At 42.5% G+C, this 12,987-nt stretch overlaps 1 protein-coding gene across 4 annotated transcripts in view; it reads right to left on the bottom strand.

Annotated features, from left to right (window-relative positions):
- LOC115119920 (collagen alpha-1(XVI) chain-like) overlaps positions 1-12,987 on the bottom strand; it is a 165,296-nt gene that overhangs the window by 78,579 nt on the left and 73,730 nt on the right. For all 4 annotated transcript variants that reach the window (XM_065020260.1, XM_065020262.1, XM_065020263.1 and 1 more), the window contains exons 16-28: positions 11,718-11,762; positions 11,426-11,521; positions 10,308-10,346; positions 10,073-10,117; positions 9,174-9,209; positions 8,666-8,779; positions 8,428-8,463; positions 4,496-4,657; positions 4,155-4,199; positions 3,968-4,003; positions 3,695-3,748; positions 3,354-3,404; positions 3,092-3,235 (exon numbers count right to left, since the gene is read on the bottom strand). In XM_065020260.1, the coding sequence (XP_064876332.1) occupies positions 3,092-3,235; positions 3,354-3,404; positions 3,695-3,748; positions 3,968-4,003; positions 4,155-4,199; positions 4,496-4,657; positions 8,428-8,463; positions 8,666-8,779; positions 9,174-9,209; positions 10,073-10,117; positions 10,308-10,346; positions 11,426-11,521; positions 11,718-11,762 (903 nt within the window). The remainder of the gene's footprint in view (positions 1-3,091; positions 3,236-3,353; positions 3,405-3,694; positions 3,749-3,967; positions 4,004-4,154; positions 4,200-4,495; positions 4,658-8,427; positions 8,464-8,665; positions 8,780-9,173; positions 9,210-10,072; positions 10,118-10,307; positions 10,347-11,425; positions 11,522-11,717; positions 11,763-12,987) is intronic.

Raw genomic sequence — 12,987 nt, 5'->3', positions numbered from 1 at the left:
GATTAGGGACGGGGAGATAGGGAAAGGTATTTTGTAGGGTGACGGGGAGGGAAGATGCTCCCCTGAGGTTTTTCTTGTTTTGTATATTGTTCATTTTTCCTCTTTCATTAAAGATGTAAGATAACCACGCTGCATTTTGGTCCGCCTCTCTTTCACCAGAAGAAAACCGTTACAAGGTAACCATTTGGTGATGTACTGGGCCGTACGCTCTACCTTCTGAAGTGCCTTGCGGTCGGAGGCCGAGGGATGCTCTCGATGTTGCAGCTGTATAACCTTTTGAGGATCTCAGGACCCATGCCAAATATTTTTAGTTTCCTGAGGAGGAATAGGCTTTGTTGTGCCTCTTCCCGACTGTCTTGGTGTGTTTGGACCAATCTAGTTTGTTGTTGATGTGGACACCAAGGAATTTGAAGCTCTCAACCTGCTCTACTACCGCCCCGTCGATGAGAATGGAGACGTGCTCGGTGCTCATTTTCCTGTAGTCCACAATCATCTCCTTAGTCTTGGTTACGTTGAGGGATAGGTTGTTATTCTGGCACCACCCTTCCAGGTCTCTGACCTCCACCCTATAGGCTGTCTCGTCGTTGTCGGTGATCAGGCCTACCATTGTTGTGTCGTAATTAATGATGGTGTTCGAGTCGTGCCTGTCCATGCAGTCGTGGGTGAACAGGGAGTACAGGAGGGGACTAAGCATGTACCCCTGGGGAGCTTCAGTGTTGAGGATCAGCGTGGCAGATGTGTTGCTACCTACCCTTACCACCTGGGGGTGGCCTGTCAGGAGGTGTTTAGTCCAGGATCCTTAGCTTGGTGATGAGCTTAGAGGGTACTATGGTGTTGAATGCTGAGCTGTAGTCAATGAATAGCATTCTCACATTGGTGTTCCTTTTGTCCAGGTGGGAAAGGGCAGTGTGGAGTGCAATAGAGATCATCTGTGGATCTGTTTGGGCGGTATGCAAATTGGAGTGGGTCTAGGGTTTCTGCGATAATGGTGTTGAAGTGAGCCATTACCAGCCTTTCAAAGCACTTCATGGCTACGGATGTGAGTGCTACGGGTCTGTAGTCATTAAGGCAGGTTGCCTTTGTGTTTTGGGCACAGGGACTATGGTGGTCTGCTTGAAGCTTGTTGGTATTACAGACTCAATCAGGGACATGTTGAAAATGTCAGTGAAGACACCAGCCAGTTGGTCAGCAAATGCCCGGAGCACACGTCCTGGTAATCCGTCTGGCCACGCAGCCTGTTTAAAGGTCTTACTCACGTCGGCTACGGAGAGCGTGATCACACAGTAATCCAGAACAGCTGATGCTCTCATGCTTGCCTCAGTGTTGCTTGCCTCGAAGCGAGCATAGAAGTGGTTTAGTTTGTTTGGTAGGCTCGTGTCACTGGGCAGCTTGCGGCTGTGCTTCCCTTTGTAGTCTGTAATAGTTTGCAAGCCCTGCCACATCCGACGAGTGTCGGACCATGTTTTTATAGACCAAGTCACTGGTGCTTCCTGCTTTCATTTTTGCTTGTAAGCAGGAATCAGGAGGATAGAGTTGTGGTCGGATTTACCAAATGGAGGGCGAGGGAGAGCTTTGTACACGTCTCTGTGTGTGTAGTACAGGTGATCGAGAATTTTTTCCCCTCTGGTAGCACATTTATCACGTTGATAGAGATTTGGTGGAACTGATTTAAATTACCCTGCATTAAAGTCTCCGGCCACTAGGAGCGCCGCCTCTGGCTGAGTGGTTTCCTGTTTGCTTATTTCCTTATACAGCTGACTGAGTGCGGTCTTAGTGCCGGCATCTCTCTGTGGTGGTAAATAAACAGCCACGAAAAGTATAGCTGAGAACTCTCTAGGCAAGTAGTGTGGCCTGCAGTTTATCACAATCTAGAGACTTCCTTAGATTTCGTGCACCAGCTATTGTTTACAAATATGCACAGACCGCCCCACCTCGTCTTACGTTCTATCCTGCCAGTGCAGCATGTATCCCGCTAGCTGAATATCCATGTCATCATTCAGCCATGATTCCGTGAAGCATAGGATATTACAGTTTTTGATGTCCCGTTGGTAGGATATTTGTGATCTTACCTCGTCTAGTTTATTGTCCAATGATTGCATGTTGGCGAGTAATATTGACGGTAACGGCTGCTTTCCTAGTTGTCTTCTGCCGGTCCGGACGAGGCATCCGGCTCTTTGTCCTCTGCGTCGCTTCCTTTTGCGAATAATTGGGATGTCTGCCCTGCGGGGTGTTTGGAGAATATGGTGTGAGTCCTGCTTGTTGTTGAAGAAATCTTTGTCTAATCCGAGGTGAGTGATCGCTGTCCTGATATCCAGAAGCTCTTTTCTTCTGTAAGATACGGTTGCAGAAACATTATGTACAAAATAATTTACAAATATCGTGAAAACCCCCCCGCATAATAGCACAATTGGTTAGGAGACCGTACAACGGCGGCCATCTCCTCCGGCGCCATTGTAACGAATTACTAAGGGAATTACTATGGGAATAAATATCCCTGACTTACAGAAATATTGGAACAAAGTTGTATAATGAAGGCAAACCATTTAGAATCCTCCAATCTTGTAGCCTACTTCCGACCGTCACGTTGTACATCGCCATATTTTCCATTCGATCCTAACGGAACCCCTGAGGGTTTCGTTTTTCTCTGAATAGAAACACCATAATATTAATCTAATTAATTAAGCCAAATTTCTTAAAATCAATCCCATATACTATGTTATCACAAAAAAGGTTTTCAATTCTCAGGTAATGCCAATACGGAATACTATCAAATGCTTCTCAAAGATGTCCTTTGGTGGTTATACTAGCAATAACTTGCAGTAACAGGAAAAAATGGCTGAGAATTAAATGACGTGCCACAGAATTCTGCGGCAAGGTGCAAGGTGCAATATAATGCAACTTTTAAAGGAGGAACCACTGTATACACTAAACTACATTCAGGTTGGTGTTTTGGTAGGTTTGACAGAGGCATGTGTATGTTGTTGGCTTGGTCATGTTAAACAAGCATCGTCAAACTTATGACAAACCTGGATAACGAAGTAAGCAGAGAAGCCTGTTGCAACTCTTTTCCTGTCAGGTAGAGTGGTCTCACCTGTTTGCCATCGGCGCCCACTCCTGGAAGCCCAGGAGGCCCTGGAAGTCCAAGGTCACCTGGGGTCCCTGCTAGCACTTTGACAATGGACGTCTCACTGCCCACCTCCGAGGGAGAAGACTGGCACACCTCACACGACGCACCCTGGGGTAGACGGGAGACACACTGGGTTAGGACGGGTGGCAAAACTCTCCTACACACCTGTGTGGACACACGGATAGCCATACGTTCATGTGTAGACATGCACGCACACACACTTCACCTTCTCGCCCTTAGGACCTGGAGTTCCCAGACCAGGAATCCCTGCATCTCCCTGTCAAAATAATCAAATGACACAATATAACACAAGACAACACAACATAACACACTCTAACACAACACAACACATTACACAACAACCTAACACAACACATAACACAACATATAACACAGCACAACATAACACTATACAACATTAACTAACAGACTCTAACCCAACATAACACTACACAACATTACACACTCTAACACACTAACACACTCTAACACACTCTAACCCAACATAACACAATATGGTGACATCAGCCAGTATTGGATGTAGTGTCTGTTATCTCCATCTCTCACCTTTATCCCCTGCAGTCCATCCTTGCCACTAGGTCCTCTGGGTCCAGTTTTGCCCTATCAGATAAATAGTTACAGTACATGTCATCACTTTATCTCCAAAGAGCATTGCAACCGCCAACTGAAATCATTTCTGCATCAGTAATTTCTGATAATTTCTGAATTTCTGATATTTTATCATAACGGGTGACAACTATGAATATAAAGTATGAATATAAAGTATCAGTCACTGAAAAGAGTCTAGTGAAATCACTCTTAATGGTAGTCTACACTCACCGTTTTACCGTCAGCTCCTTTGCCGCCAGCGTTACCCTGGAAACAAGATAAACTGTAATGTCAACAGAACTGTACAAATTGCTTTTGAACTAAATTGAATGGGTGAGATACATAAACACATTTATTCCATCAGTCTCTGCACTGTCAAAACTCCTGTGTCCTACTTGGGACCTTACGCAGTACACACCTTTTCCCCTCCTAGCCCTGCCAGGCCAACGAGTCCAGCCTCCCCCTGTAAAGCACCAACAGAGTGGGTCAGATACACAGAAACAGGAACAACACAGGTACAAACAAACACACACACACCACAGGAGGCTGCTGAGGGGAGGAGAGGAGCAAAAGGAATGGCATCAAACACCTGGAAACTATGTGTTTGATGTATTTGAAGCCATTCCACCTATTCCGTCCAGCCATTACCACAAGGCCCGGAACTCCACAATTAAGGTGCCACCAACCTCCCGTGACACACACAAGACAACACAACAGAACACACACTTACACATTCATTTCCAAAAAACACACATTCACCTGTTCTCCCTTCTGTCCCAGCCCAGGTTCTCCTTTCTCTCCTTTGAGTGTCAGCGTTTGTTTCATAGCAACCATGTTGGCACCAGGTATTTCACCCAGGGTGGGGCACACAGCACATGCGTCACCCTTTTCCCCTTTGACCCCATCCGATCCCACCTCTCCCTGCCAAGCACACAGACACACATCATAACAGTAAGTCAGATTAGTGATACCACCCACTAATAGGCATGCTTCCTTTAAGGTGTATCGTCTAAAGTGGTTTCCAAACAGATCAGTTAGTATAATGTGGTGTCCAAACAGATCAGATTGTATAATGTGATGTCCAAACAGATCACTTTAATGTGGTGTCCAAACAGATCAGTTAGTCTAATGCGGTGTCCAAACAGATCACTTTAATGTGTTGTCCAAACAGATCAGTTAGTCTTTTGTTGAGTCCAAACAGATCAGTTAGTCTAATGCGGTGTCCCTAACAGTTCAGTCAGTCAAATATATCTAATGTGGTGTCCAAACAGATCAGTTAATCTCATGTGGTGTCCCTAACAGATCAGTTAGTCAACTAAATCTAATGTAGTGTCCATAACAGATCAGATAATCAACTCTATATAATGTGGTATCCCTAACATATCAGTTATTCTAATGTGGTGTCCCTGACGGATCAGTTCGTCAACTATATCTAATGTGGTGTCCCTAACAGATCAGTTATTCTAATGTGGTATCCCTGACGGATCAGTTTGTCAACTATATCTAATGTGGTGTCCCTAACAGTTCAGTTACTCAACTATATCTAATGTAGTGTCCAAACAGATCAGTCTGTCTAATGTGTTGTCCAAACAGATTAGTTTAATGTGGTGTCCAAATCGATCAGTTAGTCTTCTGTTGAGTGCAAACAGATCAGTAAATCTCATGTGGTGTCCCTAGCAGATCAGTTAAATAACTATATCTAAAGTAGCATCCCTAACAGATCAGATAATCAACTATATCTAATGTGGTGTCCCTAACAGATCAGTTATTCTAATGTGGTGTCCCTAACAGATCAGTTAATCAACTATATCTAATGTGATGTCCCTAACAGATCAGTTATTCTAATGTGGTGTCCCTGACGGATCAGTTTGTCAACTATATCTAATGTGGTGTCCCTAACAGATCATTTATTCAACTATATATAGTGTGGTATTCCTAACAGATCAGACAATCAACTATATCTAATGCGGTGTCCCTAACAGATCTGTTAGTCAACTATATCTAATGCGGTGTCCCTAACATATCATTTATTCAACTATATCTAATGTGGTGTCCCTAACAGATCATTTATTCAACTATATCTAATGTGGTGTCCCTAACAGATCATTTATTCAACTATATCTAATGTGGTGTCCCTAACAGATCTGTTAGTCAACTATATCTAATGTGGTGTCCCTAACAGATCATTTATTCAACTATATCTAATGTGGTGACCCTAACAGATCATTTATTCAACTATATCTAATGCGGTGACCCTAACAGATCATTTATTCAACTATATATAATGTGGTGTCCCTAACATATAATTTATTCAACTATATCTAATGTGGTGTCCCTAACAGATCTGTTAGTCAACTATATCTAATGTGGTGTCCCTAACATATAATTTATTCAACTATATCTAATGTGGTGTCCCTAACATATCAGTTGGTCAATTTTGTCTAATGTGGTGTCCCTAACAATTGTTTTATTCAACTATATCTGATGTGGTATCCCTAACATATCAGTTAGTCAACTATGTCTAATGTTTTGTCCTTAACAGATCAGTTATTCAGCCATAGAGGAGACGCTGGCCACAATACAGCTGTCATGTCACAACATGATCTGTGGTTTGGGAAGGCTGCTAAATAATTACAGTATTTAAAAAAAAATTATTTGACCTTTATTTAACTAGGCAAGTCAGTTAAGAACAAATTCTTATTTTCAATGACGGCCTAGGAACAGTGGGTTAACTGCCTGTTCAGGGGCAGAATGACAGATTAGTACCTTGTCAGCTCCGGGGTTTGAACTTGCAACCTTCGGGTTCCTAGTCCAACTCTCTAACCACTAGGCTACCCTGCCGCCCAGTATGTGGTTACAGGCACAGCATTGTGTGTGTGTGTGTGTGTGTGTGTGTGTGTGTGTGTGTGTGTGTGTGTGTGTGTGTGTGTGTGTGTGTGTGTGTGTGTGTGTGTGTGTGTGTGTGTGTGTGTGTGTGTGTGTGTGTGTGTGTTAGGAACCTTGAAATCACTTGTTTGTCTATATACACAGTGCTTTCGGGACATATTCAGACCCCTTGACTTTCCCCACATTTTGTTACGTTACAGCTTCATTCTTATACCTCATAATGACAAAGCGAAAACCATTTTTGTTGGAGTTTTTGCAAATGTATAAAATAAATAAACAGAAATACCTTATTTACATTAGTATTCAGACCCTTCGCTAGCTTTGAAATTGAGCTCAGGTGCATCCTGTTTCCATTGATTGCCCTTGAGATGTTTCTACAACTTGATTGGAGTCCACCTGTGGTAAATTCAATTGATTGAACATGATTTGGAAAGTCACACACCTGTCTACATAAGGTCCCACAGTTAACAGAGCAAAAACCAAGCCATGTCCGTAGAGATGCGAGATAGGATTGTGTCGAGGCACAGATCTGGGGAAGGGTATCAAAACATGTCTGCAGCATTGAAGGTCCCCAAGAACACAGTGGCAAAACTGAGCAATCGGGGGAGAAGGGCCTTGGTCAGGAAGGTGACCAAGAACTAAATGGTCACTCTGATAGAGCTCCGGAGTTCCTCTGTGAAGATGGGAGAATCTTCCAGAAGGACAGGTCTCTGCAGAACTCCACCAATCAGGCCATTATGGTAGAGTGGCCATACGGAAGCCACTCCTCAGGAAAAGGTACATGGCAGCCCATTTGGAGTTTGCCAAAAGGCACCTAAAGACTCTCAGACCATGAGAAACAAGACTCTCTGGTCTGATGAAACCAAGATTGAACTCTTTGGCCTGAATGCCAAGTGTCACATCTGGAGGAAACCTGGCAAAATCCCTATGGTGAAGCATGGTGGTGGCAGCATCTTGCTGTGTGGATGTTTTTCAGAGGCAGAGACTTGGAGACTAGTCAGGATCGAGGCAAAGATGAATGGAGGAAAGTACTGAGAGATCCTTGATGAAATTCTGCTCCAGCGCCTTCAGGGCCTCGGACTGGGGCGAAGGTTCCCCTTCCAAAAGGACAACGACCTATGGATCTATGGAGACACCTAAAAATATCTGTGCAGCAACGCTCCCCATCCATCCTAGTAGAGCTTGAGAGGATCTGCAGAGAAGAATGGGAGAAACTCCCCAAATGCAGGTGTGCCAAGCTTGTAGCATCATACCCAAGAAGACTCGACGATGTAATCTCTGTCAAAGGTGCTTCATCAAAGCACTGAGTAAAGGATCTGAATACTTATGTAAATGTGATATTTCCCTTTTTTATTTTTAACAAATTAGCAAACATTTCTATAAACCTGTTTTTGCTTTGTCATTATGGGGTATTGTGTGTAGATTGATGAGGGAAAAAAAACTATTTAATCAATTTTAGAATAAGGCTGTAATGTAACAAAATGTTGAAAACAGTCAAGGGGTTAGAAGACTTTCCGACAGCACTGTACGTATGTGTGTGTACATTTCCATTTGAGTCATTTAGCAGACATTCTTATCCAGAACACCTTTTTACCTAGTCGGTTCGGGATTCAAACCTGCAACCTTTTGGTTACCAGCCCACTACTCTGAACCGCTCGGCTAACTGCCTTCCTTGGTATAGTGGTGTGTATGCACCTACAGTATATGAGTGTGTGTGCGTGTGTGTGCACAGTTGAGTTAGAGGCTGTATGTATCCCATTCTCAAAGCACATGAATGAAACATGAGATATAAAGGAACTCTGTACCTTCTCTCCCGCCTTCCCATCTGATCCTTGAAGACCCTGATGAACAGAAGACAGGAGATGAGGAGGGAGGAGGGAAGAGGAGAGGAAGAGAAGATGAGATAATAAATATTTCTAGTTTTAAATTAGCATTTCTGAATTCCTTGATGACTATATTAAACATAAATCACTATTTGCACATCTTGCAGAGTGCACCTTTAAAGGGTCAAAGGTTAAGCGTTAGGGGTGCTATATATCTTACCGGGAGGCCAGGGTCTCCTATCCCAGGCTCTCCTTTGGGCCCTGTCTTCCCCTGGAGGGCTACAGTGTTGCCCAGGTCTTCAGACAGGATGGGACACAACTCACACGGGTCACCCTGTGAGACAGACACACAGAGTAAAAGAGAGTCAGAGATGTACGGACACAAACCCACAGATGTAGAAAAACAAACCCACAGATGTAGAAACACAAACCCACAGATGTAGAAACACAAACAGTCACAGATGTAGAAGCACAAACAGTCACAGATGTTGAAACACAAACAGTCACAGATGTTGAAACACAAACAGTCACAGATGTTGAAACACAAACAGTCACAGATGTTGAAACACAAACAGTCACAGATGTTGAAACACAAACAGTAACTGATGTAGAAGCACAAACCCACATATCTAGAGAAGTATAGATACACACACCGACAAGTCAATTATATACAGATATTTAGAGAGAAAATCACGATAATTCAAGCTGGGACACTGAGGGTAAGTCACCTTATCTCCTTTACCGCCACCAGGACCCCTAGGACCCTGAAAGCACAACAGCAATACATTATAGTAGAGCATTATGATTAGGTTTCAAATTACACGCTGACTAACATGACTGACTAACATGACTAAAGGACTAATTGACTAACATGACTAACTGGCTAACATGACTAACTGGCTAACATGACTAATGGAGTAACACAACTAACAGACTAACATGACTAACATTACTAACTTACTAACATAACTAGCATGACTAGCTGAATAACATGACTAGCTGACTAACATGACTATCTGATTGACATGACTAATGGACTATCATGACCAACTGACTAACATGACTAACTGACTAACATGACATACTGACTAACATGACTAAATGACCAACTGACTAACATGACTAACTGACTAACTGACTAAAATGACTAACTGACTAACTGACCAACTGACTAACATGACTAACTGACTAACTGACCAACTGACTAACATGACTAACTGACTAACATGGCTAAATGACCAACTGACTAACATGGCTAAATGACTAACATGACTATCTGATTGACATGACTAATGGACTATCATGACCAACTGACTAACATGACTAAATGACTAACTGACTAACATGGATAAATGACTAACTGACTAACATGACTAACTGACTAACATGGCTAACATGACTAACTGACTAACTGACCGACTGACTAACATGACTAACTGACTAACATGACTAACATGACAAAATGACCAACTGACTAACATGGCTAACTGACTAACTGGCTAACATGACTAACGAGACTAACAGACTAACGTGACTAACATTACTAGCATTCCTAACACGACTAGCTGACTAACATGACTAACTGACTAAAAAACAAAACAGTTTTCTGAACGCATCCTGTACTCACAGGATCTCCTGGCTCTCCATCTTTCCCTGGTGTCCCAGAATCCCCCTGGGACAGGAAGACAGGAACAAGAAATAGTAACCATAACAACAGTTGTAACATTCCAGAAATGTACATTGTTGTGGGATGTGTTATTATCAAACAATATAGTCTGCATACTTCATATACTGCAGCCTTCAAAGTTTCGAAGTAGAATTGAATTGGATTTAAAATAATACCGCAGATATTTTTTTTATACCTTTTCTCCATTCGATCCAGGTGGTCCTCCTGGGGTGCCCTAGGAACAAAACAAAACACAAAAAAAAGAGAGCTAAGCAACTATCCCCCTCTCTAACTGTCTTTCACTTTCTCTGTCTACCAGAGCCCAACAAGAACAGACGCACTCACACACAGGCTCTGCTCTAGAAGCTTTTTGGTTTCAGTCAAGGGTAACATATTGTGTCTTCACTAAGATGTGTTAGAGGTGGATTTATACATTTTCTATATCTATAAATGTGTCTTAATATCATAATCCCTTCTGCATACAGAGTGATATTGTTGTGAAAGTTACTAATAACTAATGCAGAGGATTTTCTATCTCTCTCAGAAACACAAGCCACTGAGTGACCCACTCATTCACAGCTCGCCAAGAGATTCAAAGACAAACGGGCAGACAGACAGGAAACAGGCTTTCTTAAACTGAACCATAATTGTCAGTGACCTATATTAATTGTGTAACTAATGCCTATGACCTATGACAACCAACTAATAACCAGGCTGAGGAAGCAACCAGGCTTATCAAGCAGCTACAAACGTATTTTCATTTTATTCGACAAATCCCATGGTTTAACCTGACTATGGTCAGACAGCTGCAAGATTGCTTTGTTTCTATAATACATTTTCCAGACATGATTAATCTTCTCCTGTCTATGTACAAACGCCATTTATGTTTTGCATACGGCCTACCCACGGTTCTATATCAACCAATCAAGTAGCAGACTTACTTGACAATCAAAGGAGGAACTCTCTAGGACCTCCTCCTAAACCTAGGGGTTTATAATACTATGTCATTATAATCCCTCTGTATGTTCTCCTGTGTACATCATGGTATTAAAGAATTTGAAGTGAAGTTTCAATTGTCGATTTCACCTTTCAGATGCTTTTAGGCTCTAGTCAAAGGTAACACACAGATTCTTCTTGGCACAAAAGCTGCATCCATATAGCCGGCCATTGCCTGCCAAATCCAGCCCCACCCTGCCCAGTGCATAAAGCATCAGACAACTGGGAGGCAGGAGAGTTCTTAAAACAGGACTCTGACTCCTGACCAGATGATGGCACAGATAGATAGGACAGAATTCCAGGGCAGACACTACTCACTGGTAGGCCTGGGTTTCCAATTCCTGGAAGTCCTGGAAGTCCGGGGTGTCCCGGTTCTCCTGCTAGTCCCTCGGGCCCCACTTTTCCAGAGGTACCCTGGGAAAACAAGTTACTAAAGGTTAAAGTTCAAATAGTCCAAATTGACATGAAACAGAAAATGAAAGTTGGAATTTGAGTGTCACTAACACCATTTGTTTACAGTACATACAGATAGGAAAGTACAGTGTACATACAACGGAAGTAACCATACTGTATTTAAACAGTGCTACATTAAGAAAAGAGTAGCTCTCACCTTCTGTCCCTTGGGTCCCACCACACAGATGGATCCAGCTCGACCCTGGAGACACACACAAAACATAGTGACATCATCAGTGTGCGACGTGGCCAGAAGAAGGTTGGGTAACCTGTTTTGTAGCATTATTTGGTGTAGAACTGTATTGATCCCTGTATCGATATCTCTCAATTCCAACAGATATTGTCATTTTACTGCTGTTGTTTAATTATTTATTCATTTTATTTTCTATTTTTTACTCATCCATTTTTTACTTAACACTTATTTTTCTTCAAGCATTGTTGGTTAAGGGCTTGTAAAGTAAGCATTTCACTGTAAGGCTTACACCTGTTGTATTTGGTGAATGTGAAATATACAATGTGATTTAATTTGATTGTGGAATGCCTCCCCATCCTCCAGCTGGCTGTGGATATGGCTCAGCCCCTAATTAAACAGTATGGACACCTCTGCCAACAGGATATCTTAACCTGAGAGAGCGCACACACAAACACCAGTGGAGGCTGCAAAAAGGAGGATGGCTCCTAATCATTTCCGGAACAGAGCACAAGGAATGGCATCAAACACATGGACTAGAGATGGGACAATAAACTGAAAATGATCGACACCGACCAAAACAACCCTTATTGTGGCCATTTTGTTGAATAAAAAACCTATACGGCCCCACTAGAGAAATGTACAATGAAATACGTTTGTTGATATGGGTGATTGTTAATGGGTAAGCTACAACATTCAAGTAGTAGTAGTAGCAGTAGTAGTAGTAGCAGTAGTAGTAGTAGTAGTAGTAGTAGCCGTAGCAGTAGCAGTAGTAGTAGTAGCAGAAGCAGTAGTAGGAGTAGCAGTAGTAGTAGTAGCAATAGCAGTAGCAGTAGTAGAGGTAGTAGTAGTAGCAGAAGTAGAGGTAGCAGAAGTAGAAGTAGCAGTAGTAGTAGAAGTAGCAGTAGTAGTAGTAGCAGTAGTAGCAGTAGTAGCAATAGCAGTAGCAGTAGTAGTAGAAGTAGCAGTAGTAGTAGCAGCAGCAGTAGTGATAGTAGAAGTAGTATTGGTAGCAGCAGTAGCAGTAGAACCAGCAGTAGTAGTAAAAGTTGTAGTAGCGGTAGTAGCAATAGCAGTAGCAGTAGTAGCAGCAATAGCAGTAGTAGTAGCAGTAGCATTAGTAGTAGTGGCAGTAGTAGCAACATCAGATGTAGGTAGCAGTAGCAGAAGTAACAGTAGCAGAAGGTAACAGTAGCAGAAGTAGCAGTAGTACTAGTAGTATTAGCAGAAGTAGTAG

This window comes from Oncorhynchus nerka, linkage group LG7 (genome assembly GCF_034236695.1).
Source record: "Oncorhynchus nerka isolate Pitt River linkage group LG7, Oner_Uvic_2.0, whole genome shotgun sequence".
Lineage (NCBI taxonomy): Eukaryota > Metazoa > Chordata > Actinopteri > Salmoniformes > Salmonidae > Oncorhynchus > Oncorhynchus nerka.
Note: the sequence above shows the minus strand (reverse complement) of the source record. Positions and strands in the feature narration are given on the sequence as shown.